Raw genomic sequence first — 23,347 nt, forward strand, 5'->3', positions numbered from 1 at the left:
CCTCAGTCCTTAGATATCAGTCCTCAAAGAAAAGCCAAATCATGAAAGGAGAAAATTAGCCACTTGCTTGATCTCTGGAATTATCAGCTGTAATTGCAAATTACAACTAGAGGATAAATAGGAGAAAGGTGAATATTTAAGTTCTGCTCTCACTGCAAATGAAGATGAGCGAAATAATTTTTGTTTTAAATGCAACTAGACTGACTGCTCTTGTAATAATTTAACTAATTCTTTCCAGGAGCTTGCCTGGCACATGGAGTTATTTTGCAGCCTACAAAAGCTTATCTCATGAGAATGCAAAGGAAGAACATACTGCATCCCAAGTGTCTCTAACACTAGATAGGTAATTTACAAAGTCACCGAATAACAGAGCTGCATTTACCTACTGGAGAAAGAGATAAAGAGTAGCCACATTCTCCTTAATGCAGTTTGATTTCTTTTTTATTTTATGAAAAACAATCCTATTTTTTAAACAAACATCCATATAGAAAAGGAAAAATAAGAATTCTCGCTGGTAGTAACAATGAAACACTTTACATTAACACACTTGTTATATACTCAATTAACATACAACAATGAACATTTCCAATACTATATTGCTAGTAATATACCCAACACTCCCAGAGAGGATTTAAAACTCCAAAGGTGAATTTTTCAAATAATACATAAAGCTTGAGAAATATGATTCTATATGGAAGTCTTGCATGGGGGGAGGAGGGGAGAATGAGGAATGAAAACTTATATTGTAAATGTATTTAGGCACTACTGCAATACAAATAAAATAATAATACAAACAGATATTCACCTATCTATCCTAAGGCCAGGCAACAAAGCTAAATTGCAGTCTCTGTGGCCAGTTCTCTGGACTACATGCTGCAGTAGCAGTTCCTCACCAACCCCATACCAGGCCACTGGATTTACTACATGAGCTTGCCTCCAAGTTGCCCTCAGTACTGGCATACTGAGTTGGCATGTAGACCACCTCCAAGATGCTTTAGTGCATAGCCCCTGCATTTCCACCTCCCTGCTCATGCTGAATGACATCATTCATTGATGTTTGTGCAGCATGGAGGTCCTTGCACAGATTCCCCATAAATAGGCTGAATTTCATTCTGACCGTTCAGAATAATCCACAAATCATTATTTTTAAAATGGTGTATTGTCTTTCTATTGTCAGCCAGTTTAAACAGGCTAATGTTTTTATCATTCAATGTCATTCAGTAGACTGATCCTGCAAGAAGATCAGCACCTGCAATTGCCGTTGACTTCAACAGAAGCCTAGGCTGCTCTGCACCTTGTGGGATCAGTTCTCAAGTGAGATTTGTATGGTGCAAGATGCCTTCTATGAATTTTACACAAAATCAAGCACAATACAGATTTCACCATCACCACCACCAGCTTTTTTTGGAAGACTCCTATAGTCTTTCAGAGAGCCCGAAAATGAAATGTCAAGGACAAACCTCAAGATCAGTCTGGCACTGCCAACATAATGTAACAAGTATGTTGACTTAGGTAAATGAAGATCTGTCAGAACTGCTATATTCATTAATATTCCAAGAAAATAGACAAACTCTCAGCTGCCAATTCCATGGGCCTGATCCTGCCACTGCTCCACATGTGGCACTCCCATTGATGTCAACAGGAGTTCTGTATTAGAGTGCTCGCTAGAGCAGGCTTTGACTTTCCATCAGCAGTAAAGTTGCATAGCAAGTTAAAACAGGCGTAAAAATCTAAAATTTACTCGTACATAATGGTTTACTAGCAAAGAACACATCCTCCTTCCAGAAAGGCCTCATAGTCAGTAGGTCAATGCCAACAAATGTGACGGAGAACTTCTCAAGAGGTCAGACTCGATAGCTTCAGGAAAGCTCAACCACAGTGATCAGTTCAGCTAGCCTGTTGGGTCCAATCTTGTGAAACAAAGGGTACTGTAGTCAGCAGAAGGAAAGGAAGCTCAGGGAACACTAAGATCCTGTCAACAAATATACACAGATTGTGCTACAACAGGCAGCCATTAAACAAAAACAAACATCGGCACTGATAAGGAAACCCACAGGCCTTCAATAAAACATATTTATTTAAATGGATAATACTTTAAAATCACTAACAGTACACACGCGCAAAGATATAGCCTATATATATAAGCCACCCAAAATCAGAGCCATATCTTTCCATGGTTAAACCATAAACTCTTAACACTTATTTGATTTCTAACAATATTACAAGCGATTTAACCCAGGAGTTTTTGCTTGTTTGTTTTAAATTCTGCTTTGTATTTTTTATGCCTGAACAGTAAAAATCTGTACCAATAATTTATATGAAGTGCTTCACTGATTGGTTACTAATAAATATATGTCCAATACAAAGAAGTTGGAAAAATTATACACAATGTCCCACATACCTTTAGGATCCTCTATTTGTGAATCTCCAACCCAAACCTAGTAAAATACTTCTAGGGTCCTTTTTACTGAAGCTATACTAATTTGTCCAGCATGCAGAACTCTGCTATGTAGGGACCTGATGATACTACCAGCTAAGCACTTTCAGTGGCATACTAGCACTCTAAACTCCCTTTAACCCTGGGCCTGATTCACCACTGCCCTGCACCACAGATAGTCATTTTCACTTGTACAAAGTTATCCCAAAGTGGCTGTGAAAGCCAAATTCAGCACAGTTGGCTTGGACCCATTCCTAGTTATGACATTTTGTCAACGAGACAAATCGAGTGCAGAGTATTTTACCGAGTCCTGCTCCTGGTCAAGTCAACGGCAAAATGCTAATGTGCATAGGATCAGGAACAACAAATATTCAGATTCACCCAAGGATTAATCTACTCAGGAAAAGCATGTTTTATTTCTTTTTTTAAACAGAGGTATAAGACAAACACTTAAAACTGCACTCTTTCCTTAAATAAAAAAATATAGCCTGAGTATATTCATACATTACAAGATTTGCTTAATCAACTTTTACAAGTTTGTGGAGATGCATAAAAAGTAAAAAAATAAAAATTAAAAAAAAAATCAGTCAATCCACAAAATATTTCCTCTAACATCATGGACAGAAATGCTTCACAACTGCTTATTTCCAAAAATAGAAAGCTTTCCCCTCAAGCTGAAACCAGAAAGTTACATTTCACATAGGGCAACCTATCTTAATGACATAATCCATCCCCTTTTCATTAGCTGTGCCTTGGCTTACAAGTTCTTTGAATGTACCAGTGTAGCTATCAACATGCTGACAGTTAACCATATTTTTTAATTCTTTCAAATCCCTATATACACACACATTAGAAATCGCTGTATATTTCAGAATGAAATAAATTATGTTTAACAGAGCATTTGTTTTGCATGAAACATACAATCACACACAATTCTTTTCGTATGAAGTCAATTTGAGTAATCAGAATTGAAGAACAGAAGGGAAGAATTTAATAGGTTTCTGCGTCTCTTTTAAAAAAATCTGGTTCAGAAATTTGTAACATTTCACATTCTCCCACAAACCATCATTTTCTTCACCTTAACTTCACAGCAACTATATCATATATCTCCAAAGTGATATTACAGCATCAGGACTAAATAAAATATTCTAATCACCTAGACTTATTCTGTTTCTCCCGTGTGCATTTGAGCTCATACAAAAACTGTATTCCCAGTGCTTCTGGTCTACTTCTCTTAAAGCACAATATTGTGGATCTATTATTTCACGGCAGCCAGAGGTCACCCAAGACAAATGTGTAGGCAAGAGCTATGGGCTTTGGAAGGAAAAAAAATAGTGATTTTGATTAATCTATTTGTCAATGTTAATATGGAACACCACTTTGGTAATAGCAACACAAAAGCAAAATACATCTGTACACTGAAACCTTCCATACAAAAAAAGGGTGATATTAAAATACATTTCCTATTATTGAAGCTTATCCAACAAACCATACAAAAGTCACTAGTGAAAAACTGTTAAAGTAATGAATACACTTATTGATAGATAAAAGATTACGGTGAACTTTCAATTAAACTTACCAGAGAAATAATATGCCTCGCATTACAAAAAGAGCAAACATCAACCCAAATAGTTATAAAATAAAACCATTTTATAACCACATTCTGTGAGCACAAAAGCTAAGCTTTAACAGTTTTACATCTATATGGAAAATTGCTTAATGAAGCCCAAAAACCAGGGAAGTAGATAACTCTGGAGTTCAGACGCTGAGTTTTTCAAAATCATCTTACTGTCATCTTACAATGTTCCATTATGTTTCTTCCAAAAGCATTCTTAAGTGATTTATATCCTAAAGATATATTCCTCAGTATGCATTCAGTTTTTCCTATTTGGTTACATGTTTGCAGAGGGATACATAAAAACAGTATTTTGTCAGTACAACTTGCAGAGTTTTGAAGAGGTGTTATAATTCCCTATAAATCACTCTCAAATTATGCTATTTTTGTCACAGAAACAAATATTTTGGATCAAGCTGGTTACAGTCTATTATCAACCTAATTTAGAGATGCTAATGATTAATGGATAGTACTATCTTTCTATTTACCTAGTCTTCTCTGTTAAAAAGAGAGTCAAGAAGCTTAGCAACTGTAAATTCCACTGCACACTGGTGTCTTTCACTTAGTGCATTTGCAAAGTAAAAGACACAACCAAGCATACATTTCAGTCTCTAATAGGATCATCATTAAATATTCAATTTCAAATAGTTCCTTTTTAAACGAGATCCATGTACAAAAAAAAGGCTTAGTATTTTTAGTTGGGAAACTAAATTAATAAATTTACAAAGACTGGGTTACAGAGAAAGAAGGTCCTAGTTAAATAGAACTGTTACAATGTTTAGATATGTGCTTTTTATTGTTGATTTAAAAATATGCTGCAGTGCATAGTTTATCTGTGGATCCCATTATATTAGAAAACACCACAAATTATTTGAAAACATACCTTTAAACTTTTCATTTCTCATCAAAAAACTTCCTCTGACTCTCCCCAATCCTTCATTGTCCCTCAGGAAGGACTGGGATTTGAAAGCAGAGAAAGTGTCAGATTTTCAAGTGTCATTTCATAATGCTCACTTTTCCTTTCAAACCAAAACCTCATTAAAAATGTACAGCTTTTTGAGCCTGTCATTTTTACCCACATAAACTGTCTACAGGACACTACACACTCTCTCTTCCTTTCTATCAGAAGTATGTTTTCCTGTAAAATTTTAGAGACAGATTTTATAAGGATTATGCAGCATGTCTCTGCTTTATGCAATCCCAACCATGTTAATCATAACCTCTCCCTCTGCAAATCATGTGGGCAGATAAGCTCTCTCTTATCCTCCAACTTTTATGTAGAAGTATAAAGTTCAGTTCTCTAAGCACACAGCTGGTCTGGGGAAAAAAACAAAAAAGGAACCTCTCCGCACGTGCCTGGTCACTTTCACTACGTGATAAGCTCTAAATCAAACCAAAAGCGAACACCAAAAGAAGCCGTAGATGACACACTCCAGTGTGAGCTACTTCAGCTGTAAAGATTAATAAGAAATAGCCGCCGCTCTGCAGTAGCCGGCCCAGACGGGTCCCCCTGCCGAGAAAGGTAACTGACGAGCCAGTCCAGAAGCAGGGCAGGCGCTAGGGGATATACCCTCCACACAGCAACCCGGAATTTGCAGGCTGCCCGGGGGGGCAGCGATCGCAGATGCGTTCGGCAAGGGGAGACGCCAAGCGGAACCTCTCAGCAAGGTCTGTCCTAGGGAGGGTCAGAGGGGCACGGTGAAGCAGCACCAGCTCCAAAGGACAGTCACCCCTGAGGAGCCAGCACGGGATCGCCGCGCCGAGCAGCGCTCCCTGGGCACGGGACTAGCCCCACCAACTCCCCCGCTCAGCCACCCAAGCCTCGGCAAAGCCTCGGGAAGGGGAACAAGCCACAAGCAACTCGACCACCCGAGAGCTGCCCGTGGCACTCCCCGCCCCGATCCCCCAGCACACCGGCTCGCCGGCCGGCCCCGTGCGCCCAGCTCCCCGGCGGGGCGAGCGCCCATCCCCGCGCGGCGCGGCGGCTCGTCTCAGGGCTGCGCCTACCTTTCATCGCGGCGATCACAAAACACATCATTTGTCAGGGGCGACGCGGCGGGGAGCAGAGCACCGAGGGCGGGCGGGATGGGCTGGGTGCGCGCTGGCCGGGCCCCTCTTCTTGTACCACCGCCTCAGCAGCATCTGCCGCCTGCCAGCTGACAGCCTGCCACCGCCTCCTTCCCCCAGCCCATATGAGACTCCATGTGACCCGCTGACATCAAGCCAGCCCCCCTCCCTCCCTGTTTACACCGCTCGCCTCCTCCCCGCCCTGCCGGGGCTGAGAGGCAGCGCCGCCGGCCAGTCACAGGCAGAGAGGCGGCAGCACCGCCTCCTCGGCACGGGGCGCGCGGGGCCTCTCCGGGGCTCGCTCCATCTCCAACGGCCGCCGCGCGCCCGCCCCCCGCCCGAAAACACCCAGAGCACGAGCGCTCCGAGCTCTCCAACTTCAGCAGCCGGCGGGCAGCAAGCGAGCCGCGCGCCTGCACAGCCAGCTTGCCCCATGCACGCCAGCAGCAGGGAGCCCTGCCCTGCGCTAAGACAAGCCGCCCGCGCCAACTGCTGGTTTAGGGGAGGAAAGTGTCCAACCCACCCCCCCACCACTGACCGGCCACGGGTCAGAGCTGGACTCTACGTCTGCCACGAGAGTCTATACTGGAATTGGGGCTGCTTTGCGGGAAGTGCTTAAGAGAAGGGCTGTGGCGAGCGCCCTTTCAGGACAGGTTACATTGCACTAAATGCGCTAAAACAACGAGTGGGGTTCAGTGGCACCTTAAAAAATAACAGGTTTATTTGGGCATAAACTTTCGTGGGTAAAAAACCCAGTTCTTCAGATGCATGGCACCTGTATCTGTAATTTTCACTCCATGCATCTGAAGAATGGGGTTTTTTTACTCACCAAAGCTTATGCCCAAATAAATCTGTTAGGTGGCACTGGACTCCTCCTTGTTTTTGTGGATACAGACTAACAAGGCTACCCCTCGGATACTTGAATATGCTAGTGTCTCCTGCAAATAGCTTCCAAACGAGCCACTTTGGCATTACGCTGAACGTTGATCATCAAGGCAGGGGCAGTGCTGAGGATTTTCAGAGCTCTAACGGTCGCTGCCCTTTGAGAAACTTAAGTGCTGTAGTATTAAACCAAGACACTGATGGAGGGAAAAGGGCCTTTCTCTCCTGCACCTGGCCTTATGGGAAACTAAAAGCAGCAATTATTAGGTTGTGATTCAATGAAGGACAGATGTTCTCAATATAGGGTCTGTGTTTTCAGTTGTGGCAAGCATATACATAATTGAACAGAACTACATTAAAAAACATCACATCTGAGTACCTGATGGTGTATTTCCAAGCAAAACGCAGCTTGCGCTGCTTTTCACTTGATCTCTGTTCCTGTTTACACTTTTCCAAAGGATTGTATTTTGAACTGAAAAATAACATTTTATATTAAGAATAGGTCACAGCATGACAAAACTATAGGTTTATGGGTTATTGATTTAGAAGTTGATCAAACTGAACATTCCCATTTTAAGTATATTCTATGATGGGTTCAATATTCCCTCAGAATTTACTGTAAAATGGATGAAGCATAATTCTATCATTGGATGTTTTCAATATTCTGAATAGCAATAGCTGTCACCATACTGTCTATCTGTTCGCATTAAATTTAAATTTTGCAGCTTTGATATGTACACTCTAGACACACACACACAAATTCAACTTATTCAAGTACACTCTGAGGAAAATTGTATTAGCAAGAACATTCATTTTGCCTAATCTTGCCCTAGTAATGGGAGCAGAGAAATTCCCCAAGTAAGAGTAAAGTAGTGCATAGATACACTATAACAGGGGTTGGCAAACTACAGCCCATGGGTCTAAGCTGGCCCGTGAGCTCCCTCTGGGGAATGGGGTCTAGGGCTTGCCCCACTTTGGTGCTCCAGCCGGGGCACCAGGTCGGAGGCCACACCGTGCGGCTTAGCCTCGTTTCGGATCTCCAGCCAGAGTGCTGGGTCAGGGACCACTCTGGCGCTCTAGCTGGGGCACAGGGTTGGGGGCCACTCCATGTGGCTCCCAGAAGCCGAGGCATGGACCCGCTCCAGCTCCTACGTGCCCAATGGCTCCCTCCGGCACTCCAATGGGAGCTGCAAGGGCAGTGCCTGTAGATGGGGCAGAGTGCAGAGCTGCCTGGCTGCGCCTCTGCGTAGGAGTCGGAGAAGGGACATGCCACTGCTTCCGGGAGCCACTTGAGGTAAGCGCTGCTTGGAGCCTGCACCCCTGAGCCTCTCCCCAGGCCCCAACCCTCTGCCCCAGCCCTGATCCCCATCCCGCTCTCCAAATCCCTCGATCCCAGCCTGGAGCACCCTCCTGCACCCCAAACCCCTCATCCCCAGCCTCACCCCAGATCCCGCACCCCCAGCCGGAACCTGCATCCCTTCCTGCACCCCTACCCCAGCCCTGATCCCCTTCCCGCCCTCCGAACACCTCGGTCACAGCCCAGAGCACTCTCCTACACTCCAAACTCCTCATCCCCAGCCCCACCCCAGAGCCCACACCCCCAACCAGAGTCCTCACCCCCTCCCGCACCCCAACCCCAATTTTCTGAGCATTCATGGCCCTCTATGCAATTTCTATTCCCAGATGTGGCCCTCAGGCCAAAAAGTTTTCCTACCCCTGCACTATAATGTATATAATAGAAGAACAATGACAATAATGAAGCTGTCTGCAGTAGTAGTGTAGCTGTGTGGGTCCCAGGATATTGGATAGACAAGATGGGTGAGGTAATCTCTTTTATTGGACCACATTCTGTTGGTGAGAGACGCAAGCTTTCCTGCTACATAGAGTGCTTGTCTCTCTCACAAACAGAAGTTGGTCCAGTAAAAGGTATTACCTCACCCACCTTGTCTCTTTAATAATGAAGCTAGCACATATGCTTGAAAAATTACATAAAGACAGACCAGGGACAAAGGGAACATCTAAATGTTTGAAATAAAGACCTACATTTGAGAGAACATTTAAGAGATGAAGGTATAGACATCATACTTTAGTAAATGTCCCATAATGGATTATTATTATATATTTTAATAAAGGGCACAATACATTATGGTATTCTTTATATGTGATTATAAGCCACTCAGGTATACCTAGCCATTTATCAGCTTGGCCATTCAAGTCACATTAATGCAATGTTTTGACTTTTTATATCTTCATTGTTTAAAAAAATCATAACTAGAAGAACTGGACTGATAGTGATGCTAGAATTAGGTTTCCTATCTTTGGCATACATCATTTGATCCATTTTGCCATCCTTACTTTCATTAAGTAGAGCCTTACTTTTCAACAAGCAGAATAAGGTACTACTCAATGAGCAAGGGTGGAAGAATACCACCCCAAATTATGCTGTTCTTCATAGTACTTCACCTATAAAACACATGTTTAACTCATGATACACTGAACAGAAATCATACAAGACATGTTGGACTGGATCAAGTTCTGTTACTATGTTGTTTATAACTTTTCAGACTCTGGAAAAAGTTTCTTTTACATTTGGGTCAGTTGTTTGAAGCCTCCACACTTTGAAATTTAAATATAGTAGGATAACTTACAGTGTAGAAAGAAAGAAAGAATGTCTTAATGTATTGTAATGTCAAGTTAGACAAACATTTCATTCTGACACAACAAGTAATGTCAGACCTAGGCTTGAAAAATGTCATAGTCCATTAGCACCAGTCTGGATGTCAAATATTTAACCTTAAGGTACATAGCCTTACATTATTACTGATCTGTATTTATTTCCAGTCCAACTGAAATGAAACTGATAATCTACAATGACATCTGATGTGCTAAATGGCTCCAGTAATAAGTAGTCAACACAAATTTTTATTCCTACATACAATATTTGCTCCATTTATTTACCAAAGGTTAGCCATTAGATATTTTAAATGATGAATATAATACCTATCTTTATATCTTAAAGCTTTAGAATGTCAATACCACAAACCTGAGGGAAGCAGACTTTTTTTTCCACTGTATTCTATACTTTCATATGAAATTCCCATCTAAAACCATCTTCAGAATTCTGTTTTTCTAGTCTACATAGTCAGTGTTTAACCTACACACATATCCAGTTACCTTTCTGTCTTCCAGATGCCTCATTCTGATCATCCAATCCAAAACTGACTTCTGTTTTTTAACCAAGAGTATTACAGTAATTGTACAGAGCATTACATGAATTTAGTCAACATATGAATAGCAAGAAAAATGCCTTATTTGCTGTCATTTTTCATATCCTGTTCCCACAGTGACTGTCATATAACAGTTAACTCAGCATTACAGTTTACTTGACCAGAATGTATTCTCTTTTTCATATAAGCAATTTCTCAAACCTGAATCAATTAAGTAATATGAAGAACACTTTTCAGGTATCAGAAACTTACATTACATTATGCTTGGATTATGTACTACTTGATGAATATTAATATATATTAAGATTAAAATATTGTAAATATCCATACATTTGTCAGACAGGAGAAATGACACACATGATTAGATGTAATTCATTCATTCGTTTATGGATCCAAAGACCACATGAAGGTATCGAGACCACATTAATGACCCTGTATATGGTTTACACTAAAGACTGGGAGGAGAGGATGGAGGAGATAAGGAGGGAGACTGTGGATCAGGACTCTTGGGCTCTATTCTCATCCCTCCCACTTATGGTGTACACATGTACAGGTCACTTGGAACTCAGCTGTTGCTCTGTGGATGGCGTGTAGCTGTATTAATTAGGTCGAGCTCAGGAGTGACTCTTCCTCAACCACTGCTGGTACCCTAAAGATGTATATATTCATCAGCACATGCCTTCAAGAGAAGTAACATGACCCCTTCTTTACAGCTAACCACTTCTGGGGTGGCGTGTTCTGTAAAGGGAGCAAGGAAGGAGCATAATTGAGTCTGGACCTTCCACAGTAGATACCCATTTACAATCTGACCTTCTCTTGTGCGCCTGAGCAGTGGCCAGCCACAACCTGGCCTTTAACTTTCCTGTGCCTCACTTTATCCATATGTGAACTAGATATAATATCTATTGCGGTTGGGAGGGATAGCTCAGTGGTTTGAGCATTGGCCTGCTAAACCCAAGGATGAGAGTTCAATCCTTGAGGGGGCCATTTGGGGATTTAGTTAGGGATTGGTCCTACTTTGAGCAGCAGGTTGGACTAGATGACCTCCTAAGGTCCCTTCCAACCCGGATATTCTATGATTCTATACCACACGGGGTGTTAAGAAGCTAATATTTGTAAACCATTGGGAGATCCATTTACTAAATTCTACAGCAATGCTATCTATATTACAGTATGTAAATCCTCTTGTAATCAAATTACTGCATGCTGCCTCTGTTACATTTAGATGAGAACCTTGTTTATTCCAGAACGAGTGTGGTATAAACAGCATTAAATAAAATGGCCCCAGATCTATGTACTTTAGATGTCAGCAGAGAAAAAATGTATGGACCGTGCTTAAAACTCACCTAGAGCTAACTTTTTCTTATGAAAAGTTTTTTATTGAAAAAATAGCCTTGAGTTTTCATCACAAATTGGTGAAATTAATTTTATTTTTTCATTTTTCCTTGATGTTTTTACATATTTTTATTGATTAACAACATTATTAGTTTATTGAAAACCCCATTTTTAAGTAAGAAAAAGAGGTCTTCAGTAAATTAAAAACTTCAGTGATTTCAAAACAGATTGATAAAAATGTAAATAAATTTTAACTTTTCATAAAAGTATCCAAAAATTGGGCAAAAATGGCTTCTTTCTACTAGTGAATTGGAAACAATTTGAAATTGCAAACTTTTACAAACATTGTTTCCCCATTTTTAAGCAGCTCTAAACCTAACCACTTTTGGCCAAAACTTTGGGGAAGGGCTATCACTAATGAAGGGTAAATATAAGCAGTTTCTGGAGATAAGCACCGGCAGAATACTGGTAGATTAGGAGTTTAGTACAGAGAATTCTGGCAACCATTATAATGCATAACTAATTCCAAACATTGGAAATCCACTTTCTTATGTCTTTTACTCCTTACATAGCAATAATTATATGGAAAAAAAACCCACATGGTCACGGTGGGGTCCAAATAAACATGTTTTAAACAGGCACACATAGAATGCCTAGCTACACTGCTGCTCTCAGTTGTTAGCCCCCTAGTGGTGCTCACTATTTAAAGGGACACTATCCAATTCCTATACACCAGCAGTTCTCAACCAGGGGTCTGAGGCCCCCTGGTGGGCCACGAGCAGGTTCCAGGGAGTCCGCCAAGCAGGGCTGGCATTAGACTCACTGGGGTCCAGGGCAGAAAACAAAAGCCCCACTTCCCTGAGCCTCACCACCCAGGGCCTGAAGCCAAAGCCTGAGCAGCTTAGTTGTGCGGGCCCCCCTGTGGCATGGGACCCTGGGCAATTGCTACCCCCTAATGCCGGCTCTGTTTTTTATATGCAGAGAAACAGTTGTGGTGGCACGTGTGGGCCGTGGAGTTTTTACAGCATGTTGGGGGGGGGGAGGAGGGTCAGAAAGAAAAAGGCTGAGAACCCCTGCTATAGACGATATACATGGAGGGAGAATGATAGTCCCTAAATCTCAAGATTAATTTCTCTGCGGTTTTTGCTAACATTTTGAAGCTGAATATAGCATTGGTCATCCCAGCTCAGGTACCTCTTTTGTTGTTATTTATAATGGACACTAGTACTCCTAAACTGCCATACTACCTTGCTTCAAACACAGCATGTCCCAGAGTTCTTATTGGTGCAGTATGCTTTCATACTAATCCCAGTGTGAGACTGGCTATATGTCACAATCAAGCCATTTTGTGAACTCCCCCACTATTTTTATTGAGGTACATTATTCACTTCCTTTCTTGAACTATTTCATTGTTGCTGTGCTCTGTTAAACAGCTGCTGCAGTTCTGCGGTTGGTGAAATAAAATAAAGACAGACACGGAGTTTGCAAATGCTTTGGAATGCTTCCAGATGAAATGTAAGTCTACAAAGTCATTATCATTATAATCAGGTAGATATGATGTTGGCAGTGAAAGGTTTGAAAGTTCTAGTCAAATTTATTGTCACCCAAACTCCTCCAACCTTGAAAATCATTGAAAGGACATCATACATTTGCTGTGTCTCCAAATGTAAGATGTCTTCCTAATCACTTTAAATCCAGAGTATACTGAGGTTAAGATTATGACTGATCAGCAGTCACTGAATGTATATCAGACCATGAAATTATAGAGATTACTAACAAATGTATCAAGCTGCATTTGATAAGATATATGAGAGCCCTAGGTTGGGGTTAAGATGCAACTAGTATTGGTCACTCTGCTGCACTGCAGAGTCCTTGCTTGAGCTCACAGTGTTTCTCTGTGGTTCTGAAGTCAACCACATTCTAAATATTATCTTGTAGATTGATCACCTCCCTTCACTCACAATTACACACCATCTCAACAATCACATGACCTGTGCTGCTTGCGGAGAATTGGAGAGGTGTAAGGCTATTGTTGGAGTTGATTATTGATTTCTCCATAAGAAATGGCAAGATCCAATTGTTAGACCCTTTTTCCTGGAGTCCCCTGTTGACCCAGACTGTCTCTCAAAAAAATAACTCTGCCTCAAAGCTCACACTTTGAAGGAAAATTGAGTAGATTGTAGTGAAGCAATTCCAGAACTTCCTGGAATCTTCAAGTCTTTTTGACTCTAGCCACCTTGGTTTGAGGTATAGCTATAGTATGGAAACAACTCTGATAATGTTGGTTGATTATCTATCAACCATCCTCCCGATGATGGATGAAAATAAGTATCTGAAAAGACATCAGCATGTCTATAATGTATCTGGACTCCTAGCACGAGTCTCTGGAGTTGTTTGAGTGCCTCTGTCCCCTTCTTTCTGAGAGATCCCAGAGTAGTATTGGAGAATTGTTTACCCGCCTGAAGACTCTCTAGCATAGGGTACAGCACAGGGTTCTGTGTGGTTATCCCTTTTTTTCAACACATGTATTGGAATGAAGAGGGTTAGAGAGGAAGTGACATCTGGTTACAGTGTCTCCAGTACACCAGAGACATTCGGGTCTATATTTACAAACCTGCCTGTGCTATGTGTAACAGAGAATGAGATATGGATGAGCATTCATTAGACAAGACTGAAATAACGTACATAGAGCGGGGAAGCAATGGTAGAAATCATATCAGTAGTCTCACTTGATGGAGTCTGCCTGCCATTTTATTCCATGGTTCACAGACGAGGGTATTACTGGTCCCTAGCTGTTTCTGTAGAAGCAGTTGCTCAGCATGCTTTTTATCATCTGTCCTTGGCAAAGAGATTGCATCTTAAGGTTGAATGTGGTCCTCAGTATAGCTTGGCACTTCATGGTTAGGTTACATAGTGGTACATCTTCAGGCTATTCAGGCATCTAGTTTGAAATCCAGAAGCCCAATGATTAAGTAGCATTTCTCTCCAAGAGCACATCATTGCAGTGCTCTATGATCTGCACTGGCTAGCGACTGAAGTTCAAGGAGTTGGTTTTGACCTGCAAAGCCAAGAAGGTTCAAGTCTTGGCAGCTTGAGAGACCACTTCTTTCCTCATATGGTAATATAGGAGTTGCAAGTACCTGAGATACTGGATGTAACATTTCCTTTCAATGGGAGAAGGCTAACAGCAAAACATATCCTTACCTTTAGATATGGTGCCAGCTACTTGTTTTTCCATAGATGAAAGGGAGTGGTGCGGGTGGTGGGAAGTGGGACTGAGCAGAAGGTATCTGCTTTGAAACTGGGATTTTTTAATATATCTGTCTTCAACATTGTTTGATATCTTTAATTCAATGTGCCTAGAGAATTACATAGGTGCAGCTGGAAAGAACTCTGAATAAAAACAAGCAAGGACCTGATTGTGCAACTTTTCTTTGCCCACAATGACTAGCACTTACTCTCAGTCGTCTCACTGAGACTACTTAGGTGAATAAAGGCTACAGAATCTACCCCTAAATACACAATATTTGCCTGCTCACTTCTTTCCAGTTTGGGCAAATTTAATCTAAACTCTATGCCAGTGTTTAAATTCCCTCAAGTCATGCCTTATCCATCCAGCCATTATATGTGACAAAAACTCTCCTTATTTTCGAGGCTTCATTTGGACAAATCAGCTTTCTCTACTGTTAGTGCTCTGAGAACAAATATGGAAATTATTTTGCTTTCATTGGAAAATAGATGTTTCTGTCCAGTCAAGCAAACTAATCAATTATTCTGCGTTATGAAATACTCTTTTTATAACTATTGACATTTCAATCAGTTGTGCCACATGTCAATAGTGGTTTTACTGCTCACATTTAAACTACAGCTTACCGGACAGAATTCATCTAAGTTGACATTGTCTGATGAGCAGCATATTCCTTGCTCCCATGAGCATATACATTATTTATACAGCATTGCATTGAAGAATATTTGTGCTAGGATGAAAACAATTAAGGCATATTTTCATGTTCTGATACAAAACATAAGTTTAATACCACATATGCTCTCTAAAATAATTGAAGTTTAATTTAATGCTGCTCTCCAGCATTATTTTTTAAACCACTTAACATGAGGTTCTAAGCTTCTCTGACTCCCCTTCTTCAAGCACAATACTTACGACTGGACACATCTTAGGCACTGCGTGTAACTCATTCCCTTCAGTTCCTCCCACAGATTAATTCTGATCTCTAAAATGTTAATGAATTTTGGCAAGGCTAGAAGTGCCTTTAATGACATACAGTTATACCACTGTTCATATCTTCCATCCCTTACCTCTGTTGGCAACAGGCAAACTGTTTTTCATGGATCAAATACTACTGCTGTAATAAAACTTCATGCCCAGCCCTGGAGTCTTCATTCAAGACGCCCTCCTATACCGGACCAGATTTTGTAATTTACAGAAGAAAGCTTATTACTGTACATTGCTCTTAGTGAAAAATAAAAAATAAATTATAAGCAGATGAAGGTCTTGTAAGAAACACTTTCCAAGTGACAGCTAATTATAGCTTTTAAAGCATCAAGGATATAATACACTTTAATGATTTTATTTTTAAAAAAGCCCCCAAATATTGAATGAAACAAACAAAAGGCTACCTGGCTACGTACAATGACAAATAAGCTGCACAAACAATACAGTTACTGGTCATGAAATCTATACAGATCATTCCCTTGAATAATTACGATTATCAAACATGATAAAGTGATACCGTTGAAGGATATTAGTCTTTAGTGGATGCAAAATAACAAGATGATTCACTGACAAAGGAAGCTAATTATTAGGGAATATTGTTTACCAAGTTCTGAAGAGAATACCTGCATAGTATAACCTTTTTCAGAAAGAAAGAAAGAAAGAAAGAAAGAAAGAAAGAAAAAGAAAGAAAGAAAGAAAGAAAGAAAGAAAGAAAGAAAGAAAGATTCTAAGTTGATGCATTTGATTACAAAGCGGAGCATATAAGGCAGACCACCTACAGTGAATGATGCATTGCTTCATATAAAACCTATCTTGCTTCCCAACCAAAATTTATATTAAGTTAGCTAGAGACAGCAATTTTTATTTTATGTATTTAGAAACAAGCCATGGAAAGTACTTATAAATGTCTCATTTCTTATCTTAATAATTTAGAATGAACTACTGTTGCTTGCTTGATAAGAATCATTCCTAACTCAGGATTTAAAACTCATTAGCATACCTTTATCTGACAGAATGGAATTCGCCAAGTATTTTTCACATAGGCACATCATTTCTGATTATTTCAATTCAATTTTAAATGATCTCTGACAGGGATACTGAAAGGCTTGTCAGAGAATAGAGAAACATTATGACATTCCTTCCCCGTATCCCTTTCCAGAACATGAAAGAGGAGGGACAGTTAATAGAATCAAGGCTAATTTAAGACACAGTTAATCCTCACTTTAAGGCTGTTATAACTTGGGGGGCTGAGAGGGGGTTACCTCTAACACAGCAGCAGCAGAACTCTGGCTCACAACTGTATTCAGATTCTAACACACACCCCAGTATTAAACACAAATACCTTGGTTTCAAAGCAAATGTACTGCAAGGATGTACTTTGCAAACTACTGCTTGTGGATTGCGCTTGGACTTTAAGACATTTTTAAAATGTCCAAATATTATTTAAAATTATACTCAGTCTTTTAAATCATTCTGTTAATTATTAATTGAAGAGTACTGAATGATTTTCATATTATAATAAAAATAGTAACCAAGGTAGCATTTTTTAATGCATTTAGTTAAAGAACTTATTTGTCTGTCCCCTAGCATGTGCAATTCTACCTGATAAATGAACAGCGTATGCTTGACTTTCAGTTAGGTGCATCAGAGGACACTGCACACAGTTACCTGATTTGGACATGTTAACCACATGACACTATCATGCTTGTCTCTCCCTCGGGGTCTGATCCAAAGCCCATGGAAGTCAAAAGAAGCACTCCCATTGAATTCTATGGAATTTGGATCAGGCCCTGGGTGTGGTGTTGAATAAAGGTTTGATTAACATCAACTGCATGGCTGCTTACTCACAAGTGGCAAATCCATGAATAAGTTATGCAGATCATCCCAAGTGAGTGCCCATAAAAAGTTTATATCACTGCAGACATATATTGTTTTATACTGCATATTTTTCCGAAAAAAAAAAAAGTTTTGTGAATATTTTAGAGGGTTGTTTTTTTTAAACGGGTACTATGTTTTATATCTCTTAGCCTGTAAAGCTAAGTTGCCTTATTAATATGACTCCAACTGTATGGGTCTGAAGAGGAAGAGGAAAAAAAAGGACAAATATTGGAAACCTCTAAAATTCAGAAAAAATATATACATAGTATTGTTGTAATTATAAGAGTCTATGTTTTACAATCTACCAGGTGACCAAAGGAGTTATCCTATTCTAAAGGTGGGATTTCCCATTCCACAGTGTCATAAAGCACGTGTTTGTAGCCTTTATGGTTCCATTCATTACTGGATGTTAAACCACACATGGGGAGGATACATACATGATGGTACAATCTATGCGATAAATTGTGGAATCATGGTATAAACTGCAATTTTCATGCACTTTTAACAGTTCTACTTTCTCTTTGGCCAACAACTGAACTTTTACTAACATTAAAATCTCTGAACAGTTTTTGAATGACCACCAGTTTGGTAAAATCCACCAGATAAAAAAAATGCTTCCTCACAAAGTCACACTATTTTTAGGTATAGAATGAGCAACATTCAGTCCTGGACCAGAGACAGCACACACAGTTTCCACTCACAATGTTAAATACATGTTCATCTAACTTGTTCCTTTTTTCTTTCATACCTGCTTTCCACCACTTATACATCAACACTATTTTTAATTCCTGCTACTCGTCCTATGTACGTGACATATTTCAGCCTCAAAGATGAAAGTTTCAGAAAGCTGACTGAGTGAAAACAAAAGGTTTCGATTACAACTGATTTGCAGCCTTAGTTATCACATACCATCAGAGCTGCTATAAAACAGTGTGCTTGTATATATCTTGTATTAAACACAAAATGGTTAAACATAAAACTAATAATTGAAATCAATATACTACTCCCATGTTTAAGGCAAACAGGATTTGGTTTAGTACGTTGGCTCACCTGCACTCCTGAGGACTACATATAAAAGAACTGGGTGTTTTGAAATATGTCGGAAAGCTGAATAATTATCAGGAGAAGCAGTAAGAGATGCATATAAAACATTGAAAAACAAGATTATATGACAAAATCCTTGAGAAAACCACTACCAAACGAGACAGGAGACATGCCAATAAAAAGTGAATTAGCAGAAAAGGCTTCCGAAGATAAAGATATGTTAAATTTCTTCGTTAAATGATGGCAGCAAGAAGAACCTCAACAATTCACTGATCAAAGACAAAGTGGTAGACTATCTGCCGTTGAGGAAAAGCTAGAGAAGGCATGGAAATGAACTCTTCTGCAGATGACTGAACGGCTAGAATGTGCTGAATGAATAGATAACACCATTTCTGAACAAATACCTGAGATGAAAGTGGAAGCTGGATCACTTACAATAGAAGAACTGAAAAAAGCCATCAAAGGAGGTGGTGAATAACTAAAGTCCAGAGGTGGTGATGAGATCAACACCAAAATGCTAAACTGTTCTAAGGACAAAGCTTTTGAAGCACTACTGAAGATATGCAGCACAATCGGAAAAGAACAGGAATTGCTATCAAATAGGAACAGAAATGCCACTGTGAAACTGCAAAAGAAGGGCAACCTAGCTCAATGTGGAAACTGGAGAGGACTCACCCTATTGCACCCAGCAAAGTCTTTTTTCAACATTTTTTCTTAATCATGCTAAAGATCACAGAGAGGAGACACATGGAGAAAAACCAAAGGGGATTTTGACAGAAGCAATTGCTTAGAGATTGCATCTTCCCACAGCACGTTATTGAACAATGCAAAGTGCTAAAAGCCTCTCTGAGTCTCAGTTTTGTGTGTAAGGAGAGAATATTTGATAAAAACTATCAAGACATCTTGGGTCTTCTGAACATCTCTGTTAGATTTGCTAAACTGTACAATGACACACTGTACAGTGATAACAGGCATAAAATAAATGGGAGTCATGAAAATCATGGCACTTTATACTTAAGACCAAGCGACACTACAGGAGCACAGATCAGAGCATTTGGCAGCTGACTCAGCCATTTGCTAAAAGTAGGCAAATATCTACAGTTCCCTTCATTATAAGGGTATTTGTCAATAGATCTGTGGTCAAGCCACTCCTTGGAGAACTCTGGTCCTGCCTGATTTACAGTGAAATCTGGATTGTGAGTAGACACCATTGCAGTTCATTTCTACACACAAGCATATTCAGTCAAAAGGCCAAAAAGATTAAGAAGACTATGTGTTTTTATGATGATATTAGGGAGTATAGTGAGAATATGGCTAGTTATCCTGAGAGTCATTGTATGTTACACTCAAGAACGATGACTGAATTAATCATGATCTAAATCCTCTCTTTCATCTGTGCAGACAAGGGAATAGGCAGATCTTCCTGGGAGCTGAAGCATGTACTGCATCTGCTGTACTGCATTTACTGCTCCTGGTCTCCATGGTAAGTTCTCCATGATGCTGTTGATCAATACAAAGGGACTGGTGCCTTAAGCCAGGGCCTCCTTAAAAACTGATGCCCTTGGTACTCCCTCATTGGAGGCGGAGAGGGAAGAATTTAAGTTAACACTTAACCTATGGGTGTGTGTCGGCAGTGAGGCTCCAGAGGGACCAGGGGAAGAAGTACAGAAGCTCAGGCCCTTTTTATGGATGGCGCTGGCCTCCCATGGCTCCTCTGAGATTTCTTAAAGATCTTTGCAGAGGGTGGAGGGAAACAATGCATCTTGGGCATGGATCCGCTGGTTGTTCCACACAACCATTGTGTGGTACAAACAACCACACAATGAAGGAATAATCTGGTTTAAACTCTGAGGAGAACCTCGAGATATTTCCAGTGCCCTGTGTGGGTTTTTCCCCAAATATTGATCTAAACCAGGGATATCAACAGCAACTAAAGGATCTGTGCCAAATCTTCTGGTACTTCTGGGAGGGAACCTCGCAGTCATGATGCATCCCCACCATAGCGGTGCCCCTTAGAACAGGGTTTCCCAAACTGTGGGCTGCGGCAAATAAAAAACATTGCCAAATACAACGGGTTTCTGGCAATCCTTATGGATCACATACGGTTGCTACACATTTTCAAGATGCAGTAGGGGAAAAACCAAATCTTAAAATTACAAATTTGGAAGGAAAAATTCATTTCCCTGAAGAAAGCATTATGACCCCAGTCCTGCACTGAGCGCAGAGCAGGAGTCATCAGCCTGCAAGGAGCTGCTTGCAGAATCTGGGCCTTCGACCTCGTCTACATTCAGATTGCAGCCAATGTGTCACTGTCTGAAACTAACTAAAACTGAGATGGTGTCTGCACTAGGTGTTTCCACCTCATTGTAGACCAGGCCTCGGTTTGCATATGCTGAAATAGTGGTATTTTTTTAAAAGGTAAGTCTTAGTGTCTCCTTGGTTTGGGCATAAAATCTTGCCCCATCACAACCAAACTCTCAATGATACAGATCTAGAAATATCCACAGATAATGCAATTCTGCCCACTGAAGTACATGGAGATGCACACATGTGACAAAGACAACATTTGGCCGAATGTGTTTGTAGAGTTCTCATCTCAAGTGAAAACACTCAAATAGTTTGTTAGGGATATTCACCCCCACCCCCAAAAGAATCAAATGTTTCTTTTTGGTTAGGTAGAGAGTCAGACTGTTTCACACCCAGCCACTTAGGTCCTTTAATTTTTATCTTCTCAAGAATGAACTGAAGAGCAAGCTAGAGAAGCCTGTGCTTGGCGTTAGCTGGTCCTCACCATAATAAGGTCTCATATAAAAATTCTCTTTCATGTAACGCAATACTGGATAAGCAGCAATCCTCCAAAGTTACGCAAGCCAGTGCTCTGTCATGTTACAGCTGCTCACTGCTAGTGTATCTGACAGATTCTTGACATGATCCAAAATACAGCAAAGATATACAAACAAACTTAAAGGACAACAGTAACATGAGCAGCTGAATGCTCTCTGTTCTGCATGATGAAGAATCTCACCAGAAATAGAACTAAATTGTTCCGCAAGATGATGGAAATGAAGAAACAAACAGAAAAGTACCAGCAAGGACAGCAAGCACCCCAGCTACTACCTAGTGATGTGCAAGGTGCATGCAAATTCCAGAGTGAGGGGAATCGTATTATAGTCCCTCTATACCCCCACAGTACCAAATTAGGTATCAACAAAACACTAAACTGAGCAAAGATATTTAAGAGAGTCACGGTCTCTTTTGCATCTTAAAAGAGGTTATTTGGTAGATTCCAGATTATTTTTCTCTATCACAAAGAATTATGTAGTATGAATGTCTCTATTCACTTATGCTGCAATATACCCTCTTCAGTTTCATACATGTACATTTTTTTTAAACTCTGAAGTTGTACAATAGAGATGGAGGCAGGAGAGTTTAAGAGTTGAGGGCTGAACCTTATCTAAATCTCATCTAAATGAAATGGTTAATCAAGTCCACCTGATGGGTGTGTGTCCTCTAATGTCACTGTCAAAATAAGTATGTGACGTTGCATCATTAACATCACTTGATTTCTTCAAATTAATTAATATCTCCTACCTACACTGATCAAACCACCACTGATATTTCCAAAGTTGGATGATTGGTGCTTGGCATTTGTTTTTCCCCATATCCAAAGACTAAGCATATACTATGCATCTGGATGACTTGTGTTTAGATTAGGAATATAGTGTGTGTGTTTGTCCCATCTGTACAGGCTGCAGCAACACTGATAATAAAAATGGGTGGTGTCTCTTTAACCAGGCAGATTTTAGAAATTGAAAGGTGTGGTGCACAGAAAACAAGGACATTAGTTGCCTAGTTACAGAGCTTTGGAAAAGAGAAAAGGGATGTGAAAAATTTTAATGGAAAAAAATCCCCATTTTTTGACCAGCTCCTAGTCAGTATGAATGGGAAAGTGCCTTGAGAAATATGGACAGCCATTTGCTGTTCAAGGTAGAATGTTTGGTTCGAATATGAGCAGGATATATAGTAGAGGAAGTAACACTTGAAATCAGAAAGGCAATAGTGGAAGCCTGCAGAGTGTTCAGAAGGTAACAAGTGGTCTGCAATGAGATATTGTGGTTCTGAGTAGAATTCAGATAGGCCTGAGGTTGTAAGTTATTCAACAGTGAGTTAATAGGAGAGCTCCTTTATAAAACAAAGGACTATAGAGCAATTTTATTGAACTACAACATCTTTGAAAGGCACTTGTTGTGGAAACCAAGTTCTGTGAAAAGACACAGGAAAGAAGGGAAACTACAGGTACACTATGTCTGAGCCAACTGTCTGCCTGAGGAAATTGGAGTTTTAAATGCTTGTGGTGCGGGGTGATTGGATAGGTAGATAATCTTTGTTCAACAGAGGCATCGTTTGGTATCCTCTCCTGAGGACAGTAATTTTATGGTGATAAAGAACAAGCCGTTAAACTCCTCCTCTATACTGCACTCCATCAGCTTAAGACTATTTCATAAAAGATTATTTTTAAAAGGGTTTGCTAGTTTTAAAGGCATTTTCAGCCATGAACAGGAATAGTAAACTCTGCTTGCTGATCATTTGCTTAACTGATTCATCCATACAGAGCAGGGCTGGAAGCTACA

The 23,347-nt window shown here is 40.3% G+C and overlaps 1 protein-coding gene across 14 annotated transcripts in view; it reads right to left on the reverse strand.

Annotated features, from left to right (window-relative positions):
• RORA (RAR related orphan receptor A) overlaps positions 1-23,347 on the reverse strand; it is a 563,622-nt gene that overhangs the window by 102,222 nt on the left and 438,053 nt on the right. For 5 of the 14 annotated variants that reach the window (XM_065558344.1, XM_065558339.1, XM_065558346.1 and 2 more), the window contains exon 1: positions 6,060-6,322. The exons of the other annotated variants lie outside the window; for them this stretch is intronic. In XM_065558344.1, the coding sequence (XP_065414416.1) occupies positions 6,060-6,090 (31 nt within the window). In that variant the 5' untranslated portion in view covers positions 6,091-6,322. Of the gene's footprint in view, positions 1-6,059; positions 6,323-23,347 lie in introns of those variants that run through there. 14 annotated transcript variants of the gene reach the window in all.

This window comes from Chrysemys picta, chromosome 10, assembly GCF_011386835.1.
Source record: "Chrysemys picta bellii isolate R12L10 chromosome 10, ASM1138683v2, whole genome shotgun sequence".
NCBI classification, from domain to species: Eukaryota; Metazoa; Chordata; order Testudines; family Emydidae; genus Chrysemys; species Chrysemys picta.